Below are 25,526 nucleotides of genomic sequence, written 5' to 3' on the forward strand. Positions count from 1 at the left end.
ATTCCTAGTCTGTGGCCCATCTTTTTATTTTGTTTCTGATAATTTTTAATATACAGAAGCTGTCAATATTCTCAAACATAGCATTCTTCTCCTTGGTTGTTTGTACTGTCTCTTTCTTTTTACTGATTTATTAAGGTATAATTAACATAGAATATCAGCATTATTTAAAGTGTTTGATGAGTTTTGATATACTAATCTCATGTATATGCTAGTGAAACCATAAGCACAATCAATATAATGAACGTATTCATCACCCTCTAGAATGTTTTCATACCCATTTGTAATCCTGCCTTCCCAATTTTTCCCAGGCAAGTCCCAGGCAGCCCATCTTTCTGTCTTCCATATCCTTACTGATTATCTGTTTCCTTTCTCTGTCAATTATTGAGAGAAGGATGTCGATCTCTGACTTTATTTGTGGATTTGTCTATTTATCTTTTCCATTGTATCAGTTTTTGCTTCAAATATTTTGAAACTCTTATTAGGTGAATACACACTTAAGATTATTCTAGCTTCATGGTGAATTGACCTTCTTATCATTATATAATTGACTCTCTTTATCCTTGCTAATATATATATATATTTTGCTCTAAAGTCCACATAGTCTGATATTTATGTAGCCACTCAGTCTTTCTTTTGATTCATTTTTCATATATATCTTTTTCCATCGTGTTACTTGTAACCATACCTATATCATTGTATTTAAAATGGGTTTCTTATGGACAACATATAGTTGGATCATGTTTTTTATCCAATATGACAGTTTCTACCTTTTATTAATTAATGTGTTTAGATGATTTATATTTAATGTAACTGTTGATATGTTTAAATTTAGGTCTACCTAAATTTAACAAATTTTATTATTTGTTTTCCCTTTTTTATGTTCCTCTTTTACCCCTTCCCTGCCTTCTTTTCAGATTATTTGAAGATATTTTAATATTTCATTTTAATTGATTTTGGCAGGGGGTTTGACGATACTTCTTTGTGTATCTTTAATTTAATGGTTGCTATTGGGATTATAATATACATAGTTAACTTTTCACAGTTTGCTGAGAATTTATAATTTTACCACTTCAAGTGGAATATAGATATCTAACCACTATAAAGATTTCTCCCCAGTTTATGGTGTAGTGTCATATGTATTACATCTACATATGTTGAAAACTCTGCCAGACATTGTTTTAAGTTTTTATTTCAACCATCAAACTAGTCTGTTATATATATATCTAGATATTAGCTACTTCTGTTGCTCTTTATTTATTCCTTAAGTTCCATACTTTCTTCTGGTATCATTTCTTCTGCCTTGAAGGATAGAACATCTGTTAGAGCAGTTCTGATGGTGATGAATCCTCTACGTTTTTCTTCATCTGAGAACATTTTTATTTTGTCTTCATACTTTTTTTTTTTTTTTTTGCGGTACGCGGGCCTCTCAGTGTTGTGGCCTCTCCCGGACACGGAGGCTCAGCGGCCATGGCTTACGGGCCCAGCTGCTCCACGGCATATGGGATCTTCCCGGACCGGTGCACGAACCCGTGTCCCCTGCATCGGCAGGCAGACTCTCAACCACTGCGCCACCAGGGAAGCCCTTTGTCTTCATTCTTGAAGAATATTTTCACTAAATAAAGAATTCTGGGTTGAAGTTCTTTTCTTTCAGCTCTTTAAACTGGCTGCTTCAAAGATTTTTTCTTTGTCTTTGGTTTTCAGCAGTTCGATTAAAAAAAAAATTATCTCATACCTGATGAACTTGAACTGTACTTTTGCTGACTTACATAAGCTGAAAATATAATTATTTTAATAAAATTTTAGGATATCCTTTGGGTACAATTTTTAGGATAAATTCTAGTATTAAACTGAAAAAATGAATCTCTAAATTTTTGAGAGATAGCTGGGACTTATTAAGTAAAATTGTATAGAGCTTCCATTTACCTAAGCTCTAATTTATAGATATCAAAATGACATATTTGATTGTTTCACTTTTGTCTTTTGGCAAAATGAGTAGCTATCATCTTTAAAATAAGCCTCCTTTTAGATATTCCCTCTGAAGCTTAAACTGAGACTATTCTTATAGTATTTCTGCATGTTTACATTATTTTTGTCATGGATTCAAAAAGACAGGCAACTGCCACTATTTAAAAAGATTGTTAGACTTAAAATCAGAAACAATCGTTTAATCCTTTTGAGCGTCAGCTTTCTCATTAATGAAAAGGGGGAGATAGTGTTAGCATTAAATGACTGTGAGAGTTCTTTGAAGAGAAGTCTGAGATTCATAGAAAGCACCGTAGGGAAAACGGCATAACATCAAGTGTTTCTAAGCTGGGACCCAAAGAATGAGGGTGGAGAAATGGAAGGATAGTCATTTGATTATATTTTCAAACTACACATGCTGTGTTTTTTCCTTTCTTTCTCCATACTCTCCCTCCCCCAATAATTTGGCCTATTAGAATCTCAAGAGGAGTAGTGAGTAAGGATAGCATGAATTCTTTAATCCATTCATACTTTCCACACTCCATCCCCAACCATGTTAAGAATTGATCTAATCCAACCATCTGCTTCATTTGACAGGTAAAGAAATCTAAATAAAGAAATCTAAATAAGATGAAATAATCATTTCTTACAACTTGAAATTATGAATCTCTTGGCCTACTTTATGTCTGTATTTGTTTCTATTTATTTATTTAGGCTGCTCTGGGTCTTCCTTGTGGCACACGGGCTCTAGAGTACACGAGCTCAGTAGTTGCAGCGCACAGGCTTAGTTGCGGTATGTGGTATCTTAGTTCCCCAGCCAAGAATCGAACCTTGGCCTCCTGCATTGGGTGCATGGAGTCTTAACCACTGAACCACCAGGGAAGTCCCTGTATTTGCTTTTAAATGAAGGAATTCTCACTACATGCCAGGCTGTCCTTACATGCCCCTCCTTTATTTGGCAGATGCACATGGTAAAATATTTTCTAAACTATAGTGAAGAGCACTTAATGAAAAACACAGATCTGTTCCAATTTCTCCACCCTCCCAGTTATGTCACAGAAGTAATCACTTTAATATTTTTTAACCTTTGAGTTCTTTTGAATATTACGATAATAACTTGTAATGTAGCTAGTCTGAACTGAGATGTGCTATAATTGTAAAATAGACACCAGATTTTGAAAACTTAGTGTGAAAAGTAATGTGAAATATCTCAGTAAGTTTTATATTGATTACATGTTGAAATGATGCTATTTTGGATATATTCATTTAAATAAAATACATTATTAAAATTAATTTTACCTGTTTCTATTTGCTTTCTTTTTAACATTTTTATTAGAGTATAATTGCTTTACAATCATGTGTCAGTTTCTGCTTTATAACAAAGTGAATCAGTTATACATTCTATTTGCTTTCTTAAAGGTGGCTGTTAGAATTTTTCTTTTTTTAATAAATTTATTTACTTTTATTGATTTATTTTTGGCTGTGTTAGATCTTCATTGCTGAGTGTGGGCTTTCTCTAGTTGCGCCGAGCGGGCGCTACTCTTTGTTGCAGTGAACGGGCTTCTCATTGTGGTGGCTTCTCTCATTGTGGAGCATGGGCTCTAGGCGCGTGGGCTTCAGTAGTTGTGGCCTCACAGGCTCTAGAGCGCAGGCTCAGTAGTTGTGGCGCATGGACTTCGTTGCTCCGTGGCATGTGGGATCTTCCCGGACCGGGGATCAAACCCGTGTCCCCTGCATTGGCAGGCAGATTCTCAACAACTGTGCCACCAGGGAAGCCCCTAGAAAATTTTTAATTATACATGTGGCTTACATTTATTGCTCACATTATATTTCTGTTGGACAGTGTTGCTCTAATTAGTAAGCATATATTTCCCTTAGTTGATGTACCAGGTTTTACTCATGAGATATCTGATCCTAGACTAATTCTCATTCCTTTTTAAAGGACTAGGAAGGCTTTTTTCTGGGAATTCTGAGGATTTTCTTTTTCTTGGTACTCTAAAATTTTACAAGCATACAACTGGATTACAAGTAGGTTTTGTTCATTTTGCTTAAATAAGTTCTTTTAATTTGTGTCACTCTTCAGCTCTGAGAAATTTTCTGGTAATACTTTTTGGATTATTTCTTACCTATTTCTGAATGAGAAAAGGTCTTGTATGATATAAGATCTTGTATTGAGTCTCTGTTTCTCTGTAATTCTCTCTTCTGTTTTCCATCCTGTTGTCTTTTTGGTAGTGGTCCTGAGATAACCTTTTCCTAATCTTTTGACAGTATATTAAGAAATAGGGGGGAGATAGGCAATCATAGTTTTAATTGTCTACAACTCTTTCTTGTTTTCTGTTCTCTTACCATAGAAGCATGTTCTACCTTTATGACTGGTATCTTTTTGAGTATCTGTGAGGTTAAAAATTAGATTTGTTTTTAAATTTTCCTTTTTGCTGACTTATCTCTTTCTTTTTCAGTCAGTGGTTCATTTTGTTCAGGGCAGGCTTCTAGAAGGTGAAGCATATTTTAGATAAGGAGTGTGTGTAACCAAATGTGTAGAAGCAGAAATGCAAAAAGCTTCCTTTGGGAGCAGTGATAATCCTATCTTTGTAGTACTCTGGGCATAATGAGGCAAGGGTCTGAACTGGCATGAATAAAGTGAGAACTGAAAGAAAAGAACTGAGTAATTATGCAAGAAAAATAAGTGTAATTGGGAACTGATTTCTCCACTTAAAAAACTCCCACACCACCCTCTTATTGAACTCATTGTATCCTTCCTTGTAATATTACTATATGTATATGTCTTTCTTAATAAATTGTGACTCTTCGAGGCAGGGATTGTATCTTACTCATTCAATTTTTTTTTAGGTATTTATTGATCAACCACTGTTCCAAGTACTGGGATAAAGCAGTCAGCAAAGACAGAAAATCCCAGCCCTCAGGAGCACTTAATATACTTGCTTTTATCTTTCATAGTGCTTAGGATTTCACAGTGCTAGGGATTCCCAAGGTTAAATTTATTATTTAACCCACCTTTATTTTTTATTTATTTATTTAATTAATTTATTATTTATCTGGCTGTGCCAGGTCTTAGTTGTAGCACGCAGGATCTTCGTTGCGGCATGTGGGATCTTTACTTGCAGCATGCAGGATCTTTAGTTGTGGAATGTGGGATCTAGTTCCCTGACCAGGGATCAAACCCTTTCCCCCTGCATTGGGGGCACGGAGTCTTAGCTGCTGGACCACCACGGAAATCCCTTAACCCACCTTTAAAAAGTAATATTAAGATGGTCTATTTATCTGTTTAGGTGTGTTGCAAAATGTCTTCTGATATTAAAGTCTTCTCTCTTTAACTTTATACAAAAAATTATTATGCATTCAGATTAAACTAATATCCCTCACCTTATTTAGAGGTAATATATATCATTTTGATGTAATGGAAAAGAGCATCACCTTGGGAAGAGTCCAGGGTTCTAGTTTGGCTCTACTGTTGAATAGGTTTGCACATGAACTTTTACCCTCTTTATCTCAGAGCTTCATATTCTCATATATAAAATAAAAGGTTGGTATCTTTTAGCACTGACACTTTGTGGGACAAAATTTTCATTTCTATGGACTTTGAATAATGTTGTGGCTAAACCATCTAGTACATTTAATTGAATGATTGGAAACAAAACTGAGAGCTGTCATTTCATATGTTTCACCTGAGTTATAATCAGTGACTAAGTATTGTTTTTTTCTCTTTTACAGACTTGGGTCTGGATCAATATACAATAAAACGCTTTGATGGAAAGGTGAGTGAACTATGATACAACGTATATATCCTGTTGTTTACTAAGAAGATTTTTAAGTTCCTCTAGAATTATTTGTGAGAAATTTCTGAATACCTGTTTGTCTTATCAAAAAAGTTTGTTGTTTAGATTGGGAGGCCTGTAAGTGCCTTCAGATGCTTCTACAGAAAAAAATCAAGCAGAAGGCTCTTCTGTGTTTTTCCGTGTAGGGTAATACTGATGGGTTACCCGCTGTATATATTAAGGGCTAATTCAGTGTATGTTGACATTTGAATTTTAATTCAATAGCCATTATAAAGGTTAACAAGCCCCCCAATATTACATTTACATTTCTTATAAAAACACCTATCTGATTTGACCTTCCTTAGGCTTTGATAGTATATAGCAATAATCCTAACTAGAAAATTACAGAAGTCCTTACAGCTTTATAACAATTATGAAGAGCACCCCAAATTGCATATAAATTTGCATTATACTTACTTTCAATTCTTTATTTTATGCCTGAATAAATCATATAATAAATCATTTAGTATAGAAAATAAAACTTTCAATTTTATTATCTCAAAACAGTCAGTTAAACATGTTTACCCCTTTCAGGCTGAATTCCCCGAAAAGAAAAAGAAAATATTACACAGGGTCAGAAAGAAAAGTAAAAGGTCAATTTTAAAGAGGAGGAAGAAAGCGCAGAAGGAAGGAGAGCGAGTCAGAGATGGCTCTACAAAGCTTAAAGAGAAGGAAATCAGAAGGAAAATCATGAAGTGGCTGGAAAAGGCAGGATTACAAACAAGGGTCTAGGTGGGTGGGTAGAAGTCAGGGTTAGTAGAAACTGATCTTGCAGGAATGTGTCAATCCTGCATCCTTATGTAAAACTACATGTACTGGTAAGGTGAAGATATAAGTGCTAAGGTCTTTTGCACAAGTAGAAGGAATGAGTGGCTGCCTTAAGAGCTGCGAGATCTCAGCCAAGGCTTCCAGCCTAAAAATTACCTTTTCTATTCAGGTGGCACCGTGCCTCCATCTGTGGGTATCCTCTTTTTAAAGTCACATATTCTAAAAGAAAGGAAGAACAAAAAGAAAGGGCATTTAGATGTTAGGAGACACAGGTTTAGAGTCCTGGCTCTGCTTTGGTGCAGACCAATCTTCTCTCTGATCCTTGGTGCCTCTGCTTTATGTATGATAAAATACCTTATCCTTGTGAGGGGTTGCTGCAGACATTGACGTCAGGGTCTGATTTCAGAGTCTTTGGCAGGTTAGGTCCCTGTCTTATCTGTCTTTATGTCACTCAGAGTCCAGAGCATGCCTGGCACATAAGAGGTAATCAATAAATGTTTGATGACTTGGAAAAAAATCAGTTAGTCACATATTTCTTGGAGGTATGACTCATTATACCACTAATATCTTATTGCAAAATCAATTTTACAGATCACTTTTTTTTTTTTGGCTACTGAAGGAATCCAGAGTAGCATGAGAATTCAGTCCTCTCTCATAAACCTGAAAACATGTAAGGAAGTTGAATATGTGCAAGTTAAACAGCAATTTTACATGTTAAAAGGGGAATTTCCATTCCTAGAGAGCTCCCGAATATAAAAGTCCTAATGGTAACTCATGTTTCATATGTGCTGTTTAATTTTTTCCTGTTTTGGCCAGTACCTGTCCACTTGATCCTAAAAATTTGCAACTTTTGGCATGACTGATGAGCTCCACGTTTGTTTCAATTGTATTAAATTTATGAGCTCTACATTTCTTATCATTTGTGCCATTTGCATTTTTTTTGATTTCCACTCATTTTTATGAACTAGCAAGAGTAAAATGCAGTAAAACATTAAAGTATTTGTGTACCCATCTTGCTATGGAAACAGAAATGGCAGTGCTTCTATGTTTGGAAGGCAATCTTAGCAGATTATAGTTGCAAGTGTTTATGCACTGAAGCATAAAATTCTGAAATCAGAGTAGGAAAGGCAAGATTTAAGGATATTAATGTATAATCTTTGAAAGTATGACCTACATGAAAGTCAGGCATATGAAAGTTGACTTCATCCAGGGGAATGGGTTCTGAAAGCAAATAGAGGAATGGGATACTTACATAAGGAGGTATAAAACTGAGCCAGTGACCCTGAGCCAGATAGCTTGTTCACCTAGCAGAGTGCACAGATTTCCCTTTCATCCATGTTGTAATATGCATGTTTAATTCCTTTGCCAGGTTCTTCATTTAAGTCCTGTATTAATTTCTATCAAATATATTATTAAGGTTTTGTTTTGGAGTGAAGGTTATGTTTCCTAAATAGGATTCTTAAACTTAGTTCTCTAGTTTATATCTTTATGAATTGCCTTTTATTTCATATGAAGTCTAAGAAAGTAGTTTCTATACTGTTCTTATATCTTATATAATGAAGAGTACAAATTTCATTCAGTGTTTAATCAGTTTAGTAGTTTTTCCAGGGATTTTTGCCATGCATCAAGTTCTTCACTCGATAATTATAAGAATCAATGCTTATTCAACTGTCGATCTTATTTTCCTTTGGATCTTCATGACTCTTTTGTTTTCCCAATGAGAAAATCTCAATTCTTGAGTAGCAGTTTCTAGAGCATATAACTCCTAAGATAATATCCTGTTGAAAAAACAGATGTACATGGTAATTATAGTAAATTTCATGCATGATGATTAGAAATTAGTAGAAAGTTAACACCCTTGAGGAATTTCCTTTCAAACTTACTTTGATTTTTTTAATGGATAATTTTCTTTTTCTCTCACTCTCTTTTTTTAAACTTGGAAGATGAACTAGTTATAAATTGCTTAGAGAAATATTTATTCTCATCCTCTTATTCCCCCATTGTTTTAACATTAGGCACACCATTTAATTAAGTCCATCATTTGACCAGTAAGAAACACTAGCTTATTTTATTGCCTTCTAGTTGAATTGTACTTTAATGCTTTTGTCATTGAAAGCAAGAACAAATGTAGAAGTAGTATCATCTTCCTGGGGTGTTTTCTCATTTGTACTTGAATTTCATACAAACTCCAGATACAAAATAGAAAAGAATGGCCCAACTGATATTGACAAATAATTGAACAGTTATTTCTTACTTTGATACTTGTCATCTTTTCTCCTATTCTTTTTGACTAGAAAATTCTCAAGAAGTAAATGAAACATTCCTGTTTCAACTGATAGTCTGTGAAACTGAATTTGATTAAGCAGCTGTTGAATTTGGGGGAAGATCTTTTTCCAGAGCTTATCACTGCCTTATGTTAATGTATGCTAATCCTTTAAGGATGCTTAGCAATTTCCTTTGTAGAAAAGTCTTGCAGTACCTTGTTATTGGCACTTGCATCATTTATGCATTTCACTATCTACCATCTACTAACACAGGCGTATTTCAATATAAAGAAGCTATAGTCAGTGACCTTTGGTTTTAAGAATATATTTTGTAGTTAAATGATATTTGTAAAAATATTCAGACTATGTTTAAAAGTTTAAAAACTTCAAAGCTTGAAAGAGTTCAGATTTTCTATTAGAGGATATTTGAAAATTATTATAAATAGAGTGTTAGCACTAGTATATAGATGGTAATACAAAATATGGTCTGGCTTTTGTTTTAGGGTAATATATCACAGATTTTTTAGAAATGCACTCTCTCCCTACATTGTCCATGCATTCTCCTTATGATTTGTTAATGTAGTTATTCATGAATTTTGGATTATTTCTTTAATGAAAACTATATTTTTTCCTGAGTTTAATTTTTTATCATCCAATAATTGGTCTATAATACAAAGCACCATTTCTAAGTGGAGCCTGTATTTTACATAATCGTCAAATATTTGTTCATTTAATCAGTTAATTGCTGTCCCGTATTGGTGTGGTTTATCCCAAGTGGTTTATACCCTTCATTATCCTGTTTCTCTTACTTCTCCTTTTTTTCCTCAGCATACCAAATATAGAAATTATGGTTTGTATTTTCTGTTCCTATCGCCTATAATAGACAACTTTCTCCATCTCAAACCCTACCTTTTTTTTTTAAGTTACAGTAGAAAACTGCATGGTCTGGGTAAAATTGTTTCTAAGCAAAGAATACCAGTATTCCAGAGCTTTGATGTAGTCCTCTTCTCTCTTCTAAAAACTTTAAAGTTCATACTCTTCTCTTTTTTTTAATTTTTTTTTTTTTTCATACTCTTCTTTTAAGTAACAGTGAATCGCCCACTGAAACTAATTGTCCATCATTATCATTCCACCATGTATTTCTTTTTTTGGAAAATAGATTTTTTATTCTTTCCTTTCTATGAAGTTGCCTTTTTACCTAACCTCTCCCTGAACATTTCAGAAGTCCTGACTCTGGAATGAATTTTTTCATTATTTGTAATTACAGTCCTCTTAGGATCTCTCCTAATTTGGGAGAAAGAATTAACATGTTTTATTCCCATCTCCTTTATGATACTTAAAAGAATGTTTGTATACATGGAACAGGAAAACAATTTAAATCAAATTAAGATGAAATGGCCACATTGAGGTGAAAGAGATAAAAGTATGGTCAAAGTCTAGAAAAGGAAATACCAATTACAGTGTTTATAATAGAAAAGATATGCAGAAAAAAAGATGGAGCTGTAGTTAAAAAGCAAAGCTTTAATATAACAAAATGCTTTTAATTGCTTACTAGGTAAAAGTTCTTTTAAAAATATTGGTAAATGAAGTTTAAAATTCCATTCTCTTTAAGGGAAAGTCGTGGTTCCCCAAGGGGAGTGTGGACACATTTTGTTTTCCTGTAATGTAATACTCTTAACGCTTTATTTGAGTTGTGATTATTTACTTCATATCACAGATAAAATATGAGTCTGGAATAAGGTCTAGTATTACTATTACTCCTTGACATGTATAGTAAGTTATGTGAGGGATTTCCTGTCTTCTAAGAGTAAATTGTATTGCGGATCAAACAAATGTAAATTGGGGGGGTGTTGCTGAAATTCTTATAGGATAGAGTTTGGTGAATCTTCACATTTATTTGAATTGCTTTAATTTTGCTCAAATTTTTATAGCAGGATTGATGTTCTTATGAATTCTGCATTGTTAATTGGGCACATCTCCCTCACTCTTTCTTTTGGTTTCCAGAGACTTGAAACCAGTCAATTCTAAATTCTTGGTGAATTGATGTATTTATTCAGGTCTTTCTATTGATAAATGTGAATGTATAGGCAGAATTTTTTTATTTTTGCTCCATGTCTTTTTGATCCATGTTTCCATTTGCCCTAAAAAGTGTAACAGATTCTAAGAAGATAAAGTATTTCAGTTCTTCGAGTGCTGAAGTTCTCCACAAATATTTTCATAATTATATATTATTTTAGGGGTGATAATTGAGCCCTTTTAAAAAACGCCATTAACATATCCACTCATTGGTTGTCAGTGGTTTATTTTTCCAGTTGAAAGTAAAATCTAAATGAAAAATGCTTGACTCTATTTGTCTCTTGAGGGAACTATTACTACTACTAATCATAATAATATGGAAAAGAAGAATAGTTGAAGTTTTTTGAGTGTTTATAATATGCCAAACACTGTTCTAAGTGTTTATACATAATTATTCTAATCCACACAGCCACTCTTTTAAATAGCTTACTATTTTCATTATTTTACAAATAAGATACTAAAGTACATAAAAGTTAAGTAACTTTTTTTTTTTTTTGACCTAAGATCATACAGTTAGTAAGTGGTGGAGCCAAGATTCCAAATTGGTAGTCTGGCTCTAGAGTTCACCATCTTAAGGACTATGCTATATCACCTTTCATATAGCTAAGCTACTTGTCTGTATGATCTATTTGTAAATAGAAATTTCTCATCAAATATTTCTTTTATTTTACTAACTTAATGCTATTTGTGTGAGAAAGAACTTGCTATTTCACGTTGTTTTTGGTAAGAGTATTGAAGTTAATTTTTTCTGCTTTGATGAAGTATAGCTAGAAGCCAATATTAACCTGAGAAACCACATAGTGTTTGATTTTAAAGGAAGAAAACAAGAGATATACAAATTATAATGCCTGAATTTAGAAATTAGAATTTCAACTTCACTGTTATTTGCACCATTGTTTTCTCATATGCCATGAACACCACTTGCATTTTGAAAATGCTGTCGTTTTTTCTTTTTTTTTTTTAATCGAAGGCATCACTCTTAAGGTGATAACTGTCATCTGTATTTCGAAAACTGGATCCTGGCTCATTGTAGTCAAGATAGCAGAGAAAATAGTATTTCTGTTACAAACTAAACTATTTACTCTTTCAAATACTGATTGGTTGTGTGTTAAATGTAGAATAATTTGAATAGAGCTACTCATTATAGTTAGTCTTTAGACAAGCAAAAGTTTAAAATGTAATTACATTACCAAAATGAAATCAAGTACAGATTCAGCATTTCAGAAAATCCTTTGACACCTGTTGTAATTTCTTGTTTTATTTTTAGTCTCAAATTTTTTTGTCTCCCTTCTTTCCCATCCAAAGTTCTTTAAATTATTTTAAAACCATTTTCTCACTTTTCTCTCTTCTTACAAATTAGCAATTTTAGTTCTCTTTAATACACTGCAGTCCTCAGAAAATCTGGTTTTGGTGTCTGAAATATTTTGCAAGGGATTTCCAATTTGAGCATCTAAGTATTTGACAAGCTACATGTAAACAGTTAGTAGATGTAAGTATTCTGCATCGAATATGAAAAATACAAAATTATGGATTGCTGTACTTGTTAGTGTATAATAGCGCAGGACGAGAGAATGTGGTTTTAGATATAGACAATCCTGTATTCAGATATGGACACTGCCACATACTTGATGGGTAACCTTGGGCAAGAGACCACTTAACGTCTGAGTGTCAATTATCTTCTGTAACTATAAAATCAGGACAATAAGCAAAGTATCTGGCTCTACAAATTATAGCTATTTTGCATGACTTTCAGCCCTTTACTCAACTTATGAAAGGAGTTAGCTGCTATCATGTATGTTGTCTTCTTTCTCGGTTTGTATGAAATGCTATAGAAAAGCATGTGCTCTTCATAATTGCTCTCTCCATTGTTCTTTCCTTTCCAGTTAAATCAGCTATAAAAATCTCCTTGTGCTATCTCTGTAATGAGCAATTGGCCGGGATTAAAAGGCTAGTCTATGAACTGAAGAGAGACCTCTGGTTTGATTTCTCATATCTGAGCTGTTCTGTGTTCACAGTGATTCATCTCATCACAGTGCTGTAAAATCCTTTGGGTCTCTGTCACATCAGTCCTAGCCTTAGGCTTGTAAATTGTCAATAGCATATATTTTTCAGTCAAGAACTTTTATCATGCTACTAAGGTTGGTTTGAGAAGTATGATAAGTTCAGGTCAAATTTTATTTCACAGCCAGTGAAGTTTATTTGTTGAAAAAGAATCTTTAAAGCCATTTGATATATGAAGGTACTTTGGAGTGGTACCCAGCTGAATTAGGTAACTTAAACTGCTTCAACAGTGCCAGCCTTCATGATGGCTGGCTTTTTGTTACTAACATGAATAGTACTTTATTTAGTGCAACATAATTATGCAAGAGACCTGTTTCTAAATAGTCATTCTGAACTCTTCCTTAGAGTAGTTATTAATCCTCTAAACTCATCTGAGTTTGGTTGCCTATATGTTAAATATAGGTGGTAAAGCAATGAATTCACCATGAAGTTAAAAAATAGTATATCATGAAATGATAGTGAGATACCCTTAAAGGAAACCTTAATTAAAGAAATGGTTTCACTACCCATGGAAGAACGTTAAGTGTTTGCTTTCCCTTTTCTTTAAGAAATAGGTAATTATTCATGTGAGTTATTAGGGTTTTTGTTTTGTTTTGTTTGTCTTACTGTACCTAGCAGATAATATATAAAATATTTTTATATATTCCTCATTTCCTGTTTCGGGTGTTCAGTGATTTTATTCCAAATCACATTTGGTCCTTTAAATGTTATGATAGTTTGTGATATAAATATATTTGATTTGGGAGTTTTTGTTCATATAATCAAACATATGTTATTTTTTTTTTCTTTTTCTCATCTTCTGATCAGGATTTCTGGCAGGTACTGACTCAGCAGCATGTGCCTTAAATTAATTAATGTTTCAAAACCCATAGTAACGCTTCAGGGACAAAGGTTCAGTGCATGTTCATGTCCTTTCCCTGCTCCCTTGAGAATGATTCAGTTCCTGTCACTTTAAATTAACAAATCTTTAATATGACAATTCAAACACTGCACAAGTCCTTGAGAATATAGTACCTAACGTAATTTAAAAGGAAGTTTTAACATTATGTGTCACACCAAAGGTCAAGAAACTGTTTTAATCATTGTATAATGGGTACTCAGTTACTTGGGTCATTTAAATAGTCTTAGTAGAGATGCCATGTTCCTAGTTGAACTGTAGCAGGGATGGTGAGACAACAGTAACTTCAAGTGAAAAACTAGTAGTTTTTTTTTTCTTTTGAAATTTCTTAAATAATAAATACAGATAAGCAGTTGCTTAGTTGTACTTTGCTCAATAAAATGACTTAAGGGGAAACAGATGGAACATTTAGAAAGACTTCATTATTTTGCTTTTTTGAGCTAATCAACAACTTTAAATGGAAAAGCAGCAAATACATGGAGAAAATCATAAAAAAGAATATATAGATTGTAGGCTGACAAAGGAGAATTTCAAGGACACGCCTAAGAAGTACTTTTCAAATTGATCTTTGAAGGCTTAGACTTCTTAATTATAGTTTATAAACGATTAAAATGTATTCAAAATATATTCATTAAAAAACATTACTCTTGCATTTCTTAATAAAAATATAAACTAAGCTTAATTAGAACATCCTTTGGTTTAAAATAATTAATTAATGAAGGTCACAAGGTGCTGTTTATTTTTATACATTGCATTCTGAAACAAACCAACAAATATTTAAATTACTGTATCAGAATAATTTATTGATAATCCCATTATCAATGTTTCTAATCCTGGAGATTTTGTTTTAGAATAGCTGTGGCACAGCCATCATGCAGAGTGCTAAGGAGTGTAAATCAAATGAGGTGTTAACACCTGTATCGAGGACAGCCACTTCCAGTTCTCTGTTTATGGCAGGACAGTTTGTAGGAGGCAGCTAAAAATTCTTCCTCTCCTTTGATAATTGTGTGGTTTAAGGCTTAGAGATTTAAAGACTTGTCTCACTTAGGTGTCCTTACTAGACAATGAGGAGAAGAGAAAAGAGGTAGGAATTGGTAAGAACTTGAAAGTCTCCAGAACCTGCAGCATTGAGTAGTCAACCTCTGTAGTTGACAAAGAGCATCAGTCTTCTTTAAACTTTGACTATTGAAGGTAGTATCCTTTGTTGATCAAGGATTCAGAATCAAGTTTTATTGTATTCTTAAGGATATCTTATTAATAAGCTTTTTATATTATATATAAAATAATTATATTTTATATTAAAAATAATAAACTCTTTTTCTTAGAATAGGTAGTGGAGGAATTGTTTATACTGGTTTCTATAAATATCACTCATTTTGGTGACACTAGTATAAATTGTTTAAGCTTCCAAAGGTCAATGAGCAGTTACTTTATACAAGAGGACTTCCTTGCTTGCTTCCTTACAGGAATTTGTCCTTTGCATGCTAAGTTCCTATTGCCTGTGGAGAGGCTGGAATCATTTTGTTTTTCTGGTAGCATAGTATGAGTGCTGTTCTTCAGATGCAGCTTATGAATGTTGTCAGTACTTATTATATTGCTGTGAGGAGTATCCATAATGTCTCTTTCCAGTCTCTGAGTTCCACCACTACTAAAGTCTGTTGATTTAACCCATGTGCTTGATTTTTCATCTTGAACAGAGAAACAATAATATAATCGTTAAGTGCTCCCAAGGAGGGTATAGTTTACTTGGCTGTCCCAAATATTAAGACTTCTATTAAGATGTCTTTAAATACATTTTTATTTTAGATTCTGTTGTGTTTGAATTTGGGATCATCTGTGAACCCATTTGATTTATCATTGTTGATTTGAAAGCATAAACATGACTAACCATTACATTTCCAACACCTTTATGTTTAGCTTTTCCATCATGAAACAAGATTTGAAATTCACTTTGATATGAGAGGACTTCGTTCCAAACTAACTTCCGTTTTAAAATTATTTTAGCACAAACACTCTAGCATGTTTCAAAGTTACACAAATAGATTTCTATGAAAACCACTCAAAACATTTTATTTCTTCTGTTCTGGTAAAAATGGGTTCTCAACTGATATGTATTGATGACCTTTGTTTGCAGAGAAAGTGTGAGGATAGTTCTTGGTTTGCATATTTGGCTTTGCCATGGTGCATTTTTTTAGAAGTTTTATATATAAATAAAAAGCTTCTCCAATTATAGATCAATGTAACATCTATTAATTAAGAAGATTATAGAGAATCATTACATTCTTTTAATGATACTTATTTTGAAAATGATTAAAATATACATTTGAACAAATCAGGGCATAAAAATATGATGTGCACCTACATCATTAACTAGATTTTCAACTTCAAGATAAATGAGCTAATACAAGCTAAGCCTCAAGATTAATATTTTACAATAATAAACTGTGTTTTGCTCCAAAAATATTCAATCTGCATTAAATTTTAGAAATTGCAAACAGTGTAGACACCTGATGTATTTCTGTGCATTTGATACAGTACAACATATAATAGTTCATGCATGGGTTCTGGAGTCAGACCATGACCTGTCTTGCCACTTTATAGCACTGTCACCTTGGGCTTCTTATTTAACTTCTCTAACCCTCAGTTTTCTCATCTGTTAAGTGCAGACAGTAGTATCACCTATCCCATAGAATTGCAGTGAGAACTTAAAGAGATAATGCAAGTGTTTAGCACAGTGCCTGGCATAGAACGTGCAAACTATAACTTTAAAATTCTTGATATGTCTTTAATGGTTGGTGGTATTCAAGGAATACCTAAAAATGTTTGATTTCAAAATGATTGAAAAATTCTTCTTCTAAAGGATTTCCTGGGAGATGATAGTTACTAGAACAGTGTAAATCAAGGGTGTGAACAGTGATCCTCAGAGTGAAACTCTTTTATTTTTGTTCTTATGGTGCATTTTTTCTTGTAATAATTTTTACCAAATGGGAGACGGTGAAATACTATATTGACTTATTTTTCAAAATTTGTATGTGAGGTTGTTTTTCCATGAAGTGATAGGGAAGCCTTTTCTAACCCATGTGACTGAAACCAAGACTGCTGCTGAGCCCAGGACAGTTCTCAGCACTGATTGACTTGAGTGGCCAACATTCAAAAGTAAATTCTTAGATTTGGGTAGCAGATAATCAATAATGACAAAATATAGATTCTCCCACCCAGAGCTGCCTTAAAGCAAGTTTGCAGGCATAATGTGGTAGAAACTAATAGAGTTGATGATTTTTCCCATCTAGGGTTTTGAGAACACCTCATCAGATACTGAGGACTGAAATAAATCATTTCAATAAAGTTATATCATTTCTTTGAAGTTAATGCTATTCCAGTAGACTTTTGAATTTTTATCATTGTTTTAATCAAATCTTCTGCCACTGTTTTTTTTAAGCATCTTCATTTGTATCCATATTCTCTTTAGCCATCTAGTTAATGAAATAGGAAAACATTTGCATTCTAGGTGTTTGGAGTTTTTCTCAGAGCTGAAGTGGTTAGAATGGGGACTGAAAAGAGAATGGCTTTCTGGCAGAGTGAAGTTTCCAGAATCTTAAGCATTCACCTTCCACAGTTTGTTGCACAGTAATTTGTGTTTGTTGCCTCAAATGCAATAATACCTTTAAAAAGTTTGGAAACTCTGAGTCAGAAGTAGAAATCATAAAGTACTGTAAATTAGAAACATCTCAGTTTAATTTTTATTTGACATATCCCCAAATTCTATCTTCTGGAAGTTCAGATATGGGATGGGGGAAGAAAAATAACACATATTTTAACTGTGCAACATTTTCTGTTTGATTGAGAATAGTGTGATTGTTTAAGATTGGTATCTTACACAAGGCTTTGGCATCTATCTGTACACCAACTAAATAATGAAGAGTGAGCATTAATTGCATGGGGAAATTGCTGAATTTTCTCTTTCTTTCTAACACCTGTTCTCCCTGCCTTCACCCCAACCGTAGGTAGAAATACTCTTTATAATTTGGAAATTATATGCTGAAATTGCATCTTTTGGGAGAAGCATATTATTATCAATAATTTGTTTTTGAAATACAACACAAGTACTTCTTGAGGGATTTAGATAGGCTTCGAAATGTATTTCAGCAATATAGAGAAATGTTAATATTAAAACAGTCAAATTATTTCAGTTTCATAAAGGATGACATCTTAATTTAAATAGTAAAGCTGCGTTCTTTATCAGATTTTCTATATACCAGAGATGTTTGGAGGTTCTAGATGATGTGTTAGCATCTATTTTGCTGGCATAGTGCATCAACTTCTACTAGATAGAAAAAAGTTTACTTCAAACTATAGAACTTGAAAAGTGGATCTTAACTAGAATAAATAATGAGATTAAACTCCTAGATATGATTTTTCTCTTTGGCTTTATCCAGTCGAGTCCTAGAAGGCAAAATTATTGGCCCTATTTTGTTCAATCTTATTATAACAGGATTCACTGTTTGAGCACTGTGAGTATTAACAAGTTGGAATCATGTCTGGAATTCCCAGTCCCAGGGCTCCTGATGGTACCTGCAACTTTAGCCAGATGTTTTATAAGTTTTTGTGGTTGGTCAGAAACCAGAGTGTGAATGCTTCCGCACAAAGCCATCCTGGTAAAACAATTGAGGTTTTAGACTACCTGAGAAGTGTAGTAGTTACACATGTAATTGCTGATTTGCTGTAAGTTTACTCTTAAGTCTTTCTGCTTATCTAAAAAATTAAAAGATTCAGGATATGGTGCAGTTGAGATCAATACCAGGATTCTTATGAGGTTATTAACTTATTTGCCTGTACTTAAGGTCAGTAATTTGAATGTTTTAGTGATGTTGAGTCTGTAGGCATATTTTAAGTTTTAAAACATATAAGATCTAAGACCAAGTCATGTAAATGAATAGTAAAACAGTTAAATTTCATTTTAAGTCAGTGAGCACACTGCTTTGAAATACTTTGCATAGTCTTGTTCTCCAAAACAGGAGTAACGTTTGTCAGTAAATTGAATAGAAATTCTATTGTGAGCAGTTTACCTGCATTCCACTTTCACAGCCTTAACTTCAGAGTTTCAAGTGATTAGAGTAGTGTCTGATATGTAGCTTCTAAGATGCATAAAATAGTATAATGCTCTGTAAGGTATCTGCAATTATAGCCTCTTTTTAAAATACCTAGTTCTGTTTAATTTTCAGCATATACACTGAAGTAGTTGCTAGAACTTTACCTCAGGAGCTTTAATATAAGTTTCTTTAAATTTTTTTACTGAATGATATGTGAATATGTTACTTAATCTCACATTATATGGTCTTACAATAGAATTGAAATATTTTCTTTTGACTTTTATATAGATTTCTTCCTTTTAGTTTGTCTTATGTTTATTATTTATATTGAATTTATTATTTATATTGAATTAAATACAAATCCTTGTGATAGATTTCACTAGTAAAAATGCATATTAATATAAATGTTCATTAGGAACAAAAAATATAAATAACCACCTCTGAGACAGTGAGAGAAAATGAACATTACTACCAATCTGCTAAGGAAGATTATGTTTTCCTTGCACTGTGACTCCATATCACCCCTGAAGTATATAAATGGTATTTACTTAGGACAAAAATGACTTAAAATTTAGTCAAAGATTAAACTTTATCCAAAAGATTAAGTGAAGGAACAATTTACTTGACATTCTCAATTTGCAAAATTAAACACTGATAAGACTTTAGGAATAAGAAAAAATAACCAAAAACCTTCCTTCCACTCTCCTTCTTTGAATCTTGATTTTCCATTTTCACCATACTTCGGTGCTTTTAAAAATTTATTCATTATTGAACTCCAATATATCTATTTTCACAGATTCTCCTTGTGCCTTGGCTGTTTGACTTGAGGATATCATTTATGGTAGAATCAGGCCTTTGATTTAAGAATATCAGCTAACAAACTGTCATGCAACACAAAATAGTCTAAAAATTGGTTTCTGGTAATTCTCACTTCTTTCCAAATCTGGACATATTTATTTAATTCTCCTCCTAACTTTAAATAATTTGAGGGATCAAATATAATGGTTTTATGACAGTTTAGGTGTTTGTGATTAATATATGTCATGAATTTTATAACCGTTATCTTTGGAGTTTTGGATACTTGAAAACACACTTATAAATTCTTAGAGTTAATGTTGATAGATAGTTGTGTAATCCTAAATGTACCTGAACTACTTTTTGACAAGTGGATGCCTCAGAAAACATAATGTAACTTCTCTCCCTGTCTCCTTCTCCCCCAACTCCAACTCCTGAAGCATGGAAGAACAATGTAGACCTTTACTAAAGAATTAGAAGACTGTATTGCACAGGGCACATCACAAAGCATGGCTAATTTAAAAGTCCTCTTTAAACATCGTTCTTTCTGGTTTTTATTTTATTTATTTTTAAAATTAATTTATTAATTTTTGGCTGTGTTGGGTCTTCGCCAAGTGCAAAGACCCAACTGAACTTCTCCGCTGTGCACAGGCCCTTTCTAGTTGTGGTGAGTGGGACCTTCTTATTGCAGTGGCTTCTCTTGTTGTGAAGCAATGGGCCCCAGGCACGGGGGCTTCAGTAGCTGTGGCGCACAGGCCTAGCTGCTCCACGGCATGTGGGATCCTCCTGGACCAGGGATCAAACCTGTGTCCCCTGCATTGGCAGGCAGACTCTCAACCACTGCACCACCAGGGAAGTCCCTTTCTTGCTTTTAAAGAGCTACTGCAAAACATGTATTCTCTGTCCTTTCTCTCAAACACATGTGTGCACATATGTGCTCATATGCTTTCTTTTCTCTGTTCTCCCAACTTTGATACTTTCTATTACTCGCTGGTCACGTCTCCTTCCTCTTTTTGGCTCACCTTTCCAGGGCCCCTTTTCCTTCTATATTTTTTCTCCCAGATGTCTTCTTCAACTTTTTCTTATGTAGAGCAATTTGACCTTCTTTTGGCCTCTCCTGGTCCCTGTAACTGTATTCAGTACAGCAGAGGTCTCATAGATAGCCCTGCAAACAGAAATATTTTCTCCTTTAGAGGACTAGGATTGCAAACATGGACATATCCTATTTAGTGCAGTAGAGTAGGGGTTGTCCTCCTGGAGACAATCACACTAACTGAATTAGCATTGGAAAGTGTCAGTATAAAATAGCCCCTATGGAGGTATGTTCTGGTAGTAATTCTCAATCAATATACAATTTAAGGTCTGTTCAGTGATGTCTTTATTATCTCTGCAGACTTTATAATTGCTCTAATGGTGGAGGTGGCTAGGCCTAAACTATGACCCCAAATGCATCTTATGCAGAGTCTCTCAAGCTGCATTATTTATATTTTGGAAAACAATCATATACTTTGCTAGTAATCGAAAGACCTTCAAAAGAGAATAGGCTACTCAAGTCAGAAGCTATTATAGAAGAGTGGATGCACACTTACATGGTAAATTGATTTTTTTTTTAACATCTTTATTGGGGTATAATTGCTTTACAATGGTGTGTTAGTTTCTGCTTTATAACAAAGTGAATCAGTTATACATATGTTCCCATATCTCTTCCCTCTTGCGTCTCCCTCCCTCCCATCCTCCCTATCCCCCCCCTCCAGGCGGTCACAAAGCACCCAGCTGATATCCCTGTGCCATGCGGCTGCTTCCCACTAGCTATCTACTTTACGTTTGTTAGTGTATATATGTCCATGCCTCTCTCTTGCCCTGTCACAGCTCACCCTTCCCCCTCTCCGTATCCTCAAGTCAGTTCTCCAGTAGGTCTGTGTCTTTATTCCTGTCTTACCCCTAGGTTCTTCATGACATTTTTTTTTCTTAAATTCCATATATATGTGTTAGCATACTGGTATTTGTCTCTCTCTTTCTGACTTACTTCACTCTGTATGACAGACTCTAGGTCTATCCACCTCATTACAAATAGCTCAATTTCGTTTCTTTTTATGGCTGAGTAATATTCCATTGTATATATGTGCCACATCTTCTTTATCCATTCATCCGATGATGGACACTTAGGTTGTTTCCATCTCCGGGCTATTGTAAATAGAGCTGCAATGAACATTTTGGTACATGACTCTTTGAATTTTGGTTTTCTCAGGGTATATGCCCAGTAGTGGGATTGCTGGGTCATATGGTAGTTCTATTTGTAGTTTTTTAAGGAACCTCCATACTGTTCTCCATAGTGGCTGTACCAATGCACATTCCCACCAGCAGTGCAGGAGTGTTCCCTTTTCTCCACACCCTCTCCAGCATTTATTGTTTCTTGATTTTTTGATGATGGCCATTCTGACTGGTGTGAGATGATATCTCATTGTAGTTTTGATTTGCGTTTCTCTAAAGATTAATGATGTTGAGCATTCTTTCATGTGTTTGTTGGCAGTCTGTATATCTTCTTTGGAGAAATGTCTATTTAGGTCTTCTGCCCATTTTTGGATTGGGTTGTTTGTTTTTTTGTTACTGAGCTGCTTGTGCTGCTTGTAAATTTTGGAGATTAATCCTTTGTCAGTTGCTTCATTTGCAAATATTTTCTCCCATTCTGAGGGTTGTCTTTTGGTCTTGTTTATGGTTTCCTTTGCTGTGCAAAAGCTTTGAAGTTTCATTAGGTCCCATTTGTTTATTTTTGTTTTTATTTCCATTTCTCTAGGAGGTGGGTCAAAAAGGATCTTGCTGTGATTTATGTCATAGAGTGTTCTGCCTATGTTTTCCTCTAAGAGTTTGATAGTTTCTGGCCTTACATTTAGGTCTTTAATCCATTTTGAGCTTAGGTAAATTGATTTTTAACAAAGTTGCCAAAATAATTAAATGGGGAAGGGAAGGTGTTTTCAACAAATGGCTTAGAAATGGCTTCGGTCAGCTGTTGGCTAGGGCCTTCGCCATCTAGCTTGACCAAGGATGGAAGATTTATTTCTAATGTGGCTCACTCAAATGGCTGATAAGATAGTACTGACTGTGGTTGGGAGGCCTCAGATCCTCTCTCTGTAGGCTCTCCGCAAGCCTGCTTGAGTGTTGTGTTCAAATGAGACTGGCTTCCCTCCAGAAGAGCAAGGGGCCTTTTATGCCTTAGCCTCAGAAGTCACACATTATCACTTTTGCTGTATTCTATTAGATATACAGACCAGCCCTGATTCAATGTGGGAAGAAACTAGGTCTACACAAGGACATGAATACACAAGGAGGCAAGAAACATTGGGTTTATCTTGGAGTCTGGCTAACACATTGAGAAGAGTCTCACATCCAGAACATATAATGATCAGTAATAAAAAGACAAACAACCCAATTAAAAATGGGCAAAAGACTTGAACAGATACTTCCCAGAGAAGGATATATTAATTGTCAATAAACTATTAAAAATGGGCAAAAGACTTGAACAGATACTTCCCAGAGAAAGATATATTAATTGTCAATAAACTAAGTGCTTAAAACACTTGGTCATCAGGGAAATGCTCAAAAAAACCACAATAAGATACCACTAAAATGGCTAAATTAAAGAAACTGGCCACATAAATGTTGACAATGATGTGGAGCAACTAGAACTCTCATACATTGATGGTGCAAGTAAAAGAAGTACAACTTTGAGGAAAGTCAAAATAGCCAAAAACTGAAAAGTGCCTGTTTAATCATTAAAGGAATGAATAAATTGTGATATTACTTGTGTGCATTATTATATGCACAATATAATTATATGCAAAATAAATTGCATAAATTATTTATTTTTAATATTTTAAATTTTATTGGTGAGTATTATACTGCTCTGCAATAAAAATGAATGATTTACTGATAAATAGAGTGTGGATGAATCTCCCCAACATTATGCTGAACCATAGAAGCTGGACATCAAAGAGTATATACTGGTGATACCATTTATAGTAAGTTCTAGAAAAAGCAAAACTAATCTGTGGTGCAAAAATATGGTGGGAATTAACTGTGGAGGGGCATAAAGGAAACATCAGGGATGGCGGAAATGTTCTATAACCCAAATATATATCTGGGTTACTCAGATATGTATTTATAAAACTCATTGAATCATATATTGGATTTGTGCATTTCACCATAGGTAGATTTTACTTAAAACTGTAACAGATATTGAACTCTAGATGATACATTCGTTTTTTGCAGGGATAATTAGCAATTGTGAAACTATCTTCCTTGTATTCTAAGCTTGAGCAAATGAGTAAATATATTGTGGATAATGGGAACCAGATTTCTCTCTGTTGCAGAAGGGAGTAACATGTGTGTAAAGGGCAAGACTAAATTGTGCTCTGTGGTATTAGAATGGAATTAGAGATATCATTATGAATTCATAGTTTATAATAGCTATAATAGATATGAACGTAATCATGAGGAAACAGCAGCCTAATTCGAATTGAGGGATATTTTACAACATAATTCACCTGTACTTTTCAAATTGTTCCAGGTCAAAAAGTATAAAGAGACCAAAATTGGCAGAGTAGGTAATGCCAAAACTACACACCTCCACTAAGACAATAATTAAGGTAGTGAAAACTGTCAATCAGCTTTTTCAGATCTGTGGAATCTAACTAATCAGACTTTAAGCAACTAAGGGAATGCTTAAAGAAGAAAGAAGCTGCTGAAATTTGGTAAGAGAATGTTGTGGTGTTTTAACTTATCTGATGACCACCCCCCACCCCCCAGCACAGTGGCAGCCATAAAGATTGTGCGTTCTTGGTATAGCTCCCTGGTGCCAGAGGGGGCAGGGCAGACCTTGTTTTCAGAGAATGTGAATGTGGGTCTTGACCTGTCTGGCCAATGAGGAATCAGCTTGTGGGTTTGTGTTTGTTTTGCCTACCTTGGAGCTTTCTTAAGGCTGGGGTGACCTCCCAGGTGGCATTTGTTAAAAGCATAAAGGTAAATACTAGCCACAGCAGCTGAAGACAAGCAGCAGACAAACCAAAACAGCTGGGAAAGAAGAGCCTGCAGCAGGAGATAGGTGAGAGAACAAGGACTTTGAAATGCTCTACCATATACTGGTGAATCTGGACGGCCATGTGCACACCCAGGGCCAAATGAATACTTAGAGGAAACCCCAACAGACCCTAACCTTTCACTTCTGGCTGATGTTTAGCTTCCAAGCAAGCAAGAAATGAAGGCAAGGGCAGAATTATAAATAGTGACTAAGCATTGAAAGAATGCCAACACAGAGCCAGTCTGCAAGGATCTTGAGAGGTTTTTTTCCCCCCCACCCTTTGGATCCAGGAACTTAAGGAAATCTCTGTCAAATCACTAGCTGACTACTAAGGTATGAAACAGAGACTTGAGTGACCATGCTGGACAAAGTATTTACAGAAGAATTTACAAAAATTATTAAAGAAATGGCTACAACCCATGCAAGCAGCAACAACAAACCCTGAGGAGGTGAGAGAATCCTATTTCCAGAATTACCACATTGTAATATACAAAATGTCCGGTTTTCAAAAACATTATGCTTGTAAAGAAACAAAGTATGGCCCAGGAAAAAAAAAGGAATAGGAACTATCCTTGAGAAAGCTCAGATATTGCAACTTATTACAGACAGACTTTAAATCAACTGTCCAAAATATACTCAAAGAGCTAAAAGAAACTACAGGCAATGAACTTAAAGGAAACAAGGAGAATGATGTATGAACTA

The 25,526-nt window shown here is 34.3% G+C and overlaps 1 protein-coding gene across 4 annotated transcripts in view; it reads left to right on the forward strand.

Moving 5' to 3' along the window:
* MICU1 (mitochondrial calcium uptake 1) overlaps positions 1–25,526 on the forward strand; it is a 223,862-nt gene that overhangs the window by 67,194 nt on the left and 131,142 nt on the right. For 2 of the 4 annotated variants that reach the window (XM_065893768.1, XM_065893769.1), the window contains exons 4-5: positions 5,695–5,738; positions 13,775–13,786. In XM_065893768.1, coding sequence (XP_065749840.1) covers positions 5,695–5,738; positions 13,775–13,786 — 56 coding nt within the window. The remainder of the gene's footprint in view (positions 1–5,694; positions 5,739–13,774; positions 13,787–25,526) is intronic. The other 2 variants (XM_065893771.1, XM_065893770.1) reach the window with 1 other exon arrangement.

The sequence above is a fragment of the Phocoena phocoena genome, chromosome 16 (assembly GCF_963924675.1).
Source record: "Phocoena phocoena chromosome 16, mPhoPho1.1, whole genome shotgun sequence".
NCBI classification, from domain to species: Eukaryota; Metazoa; Chordata; class Mammalia; order Artiodactyla; family Phocoenidae; genus Phocoena; species Phocoena phocoena.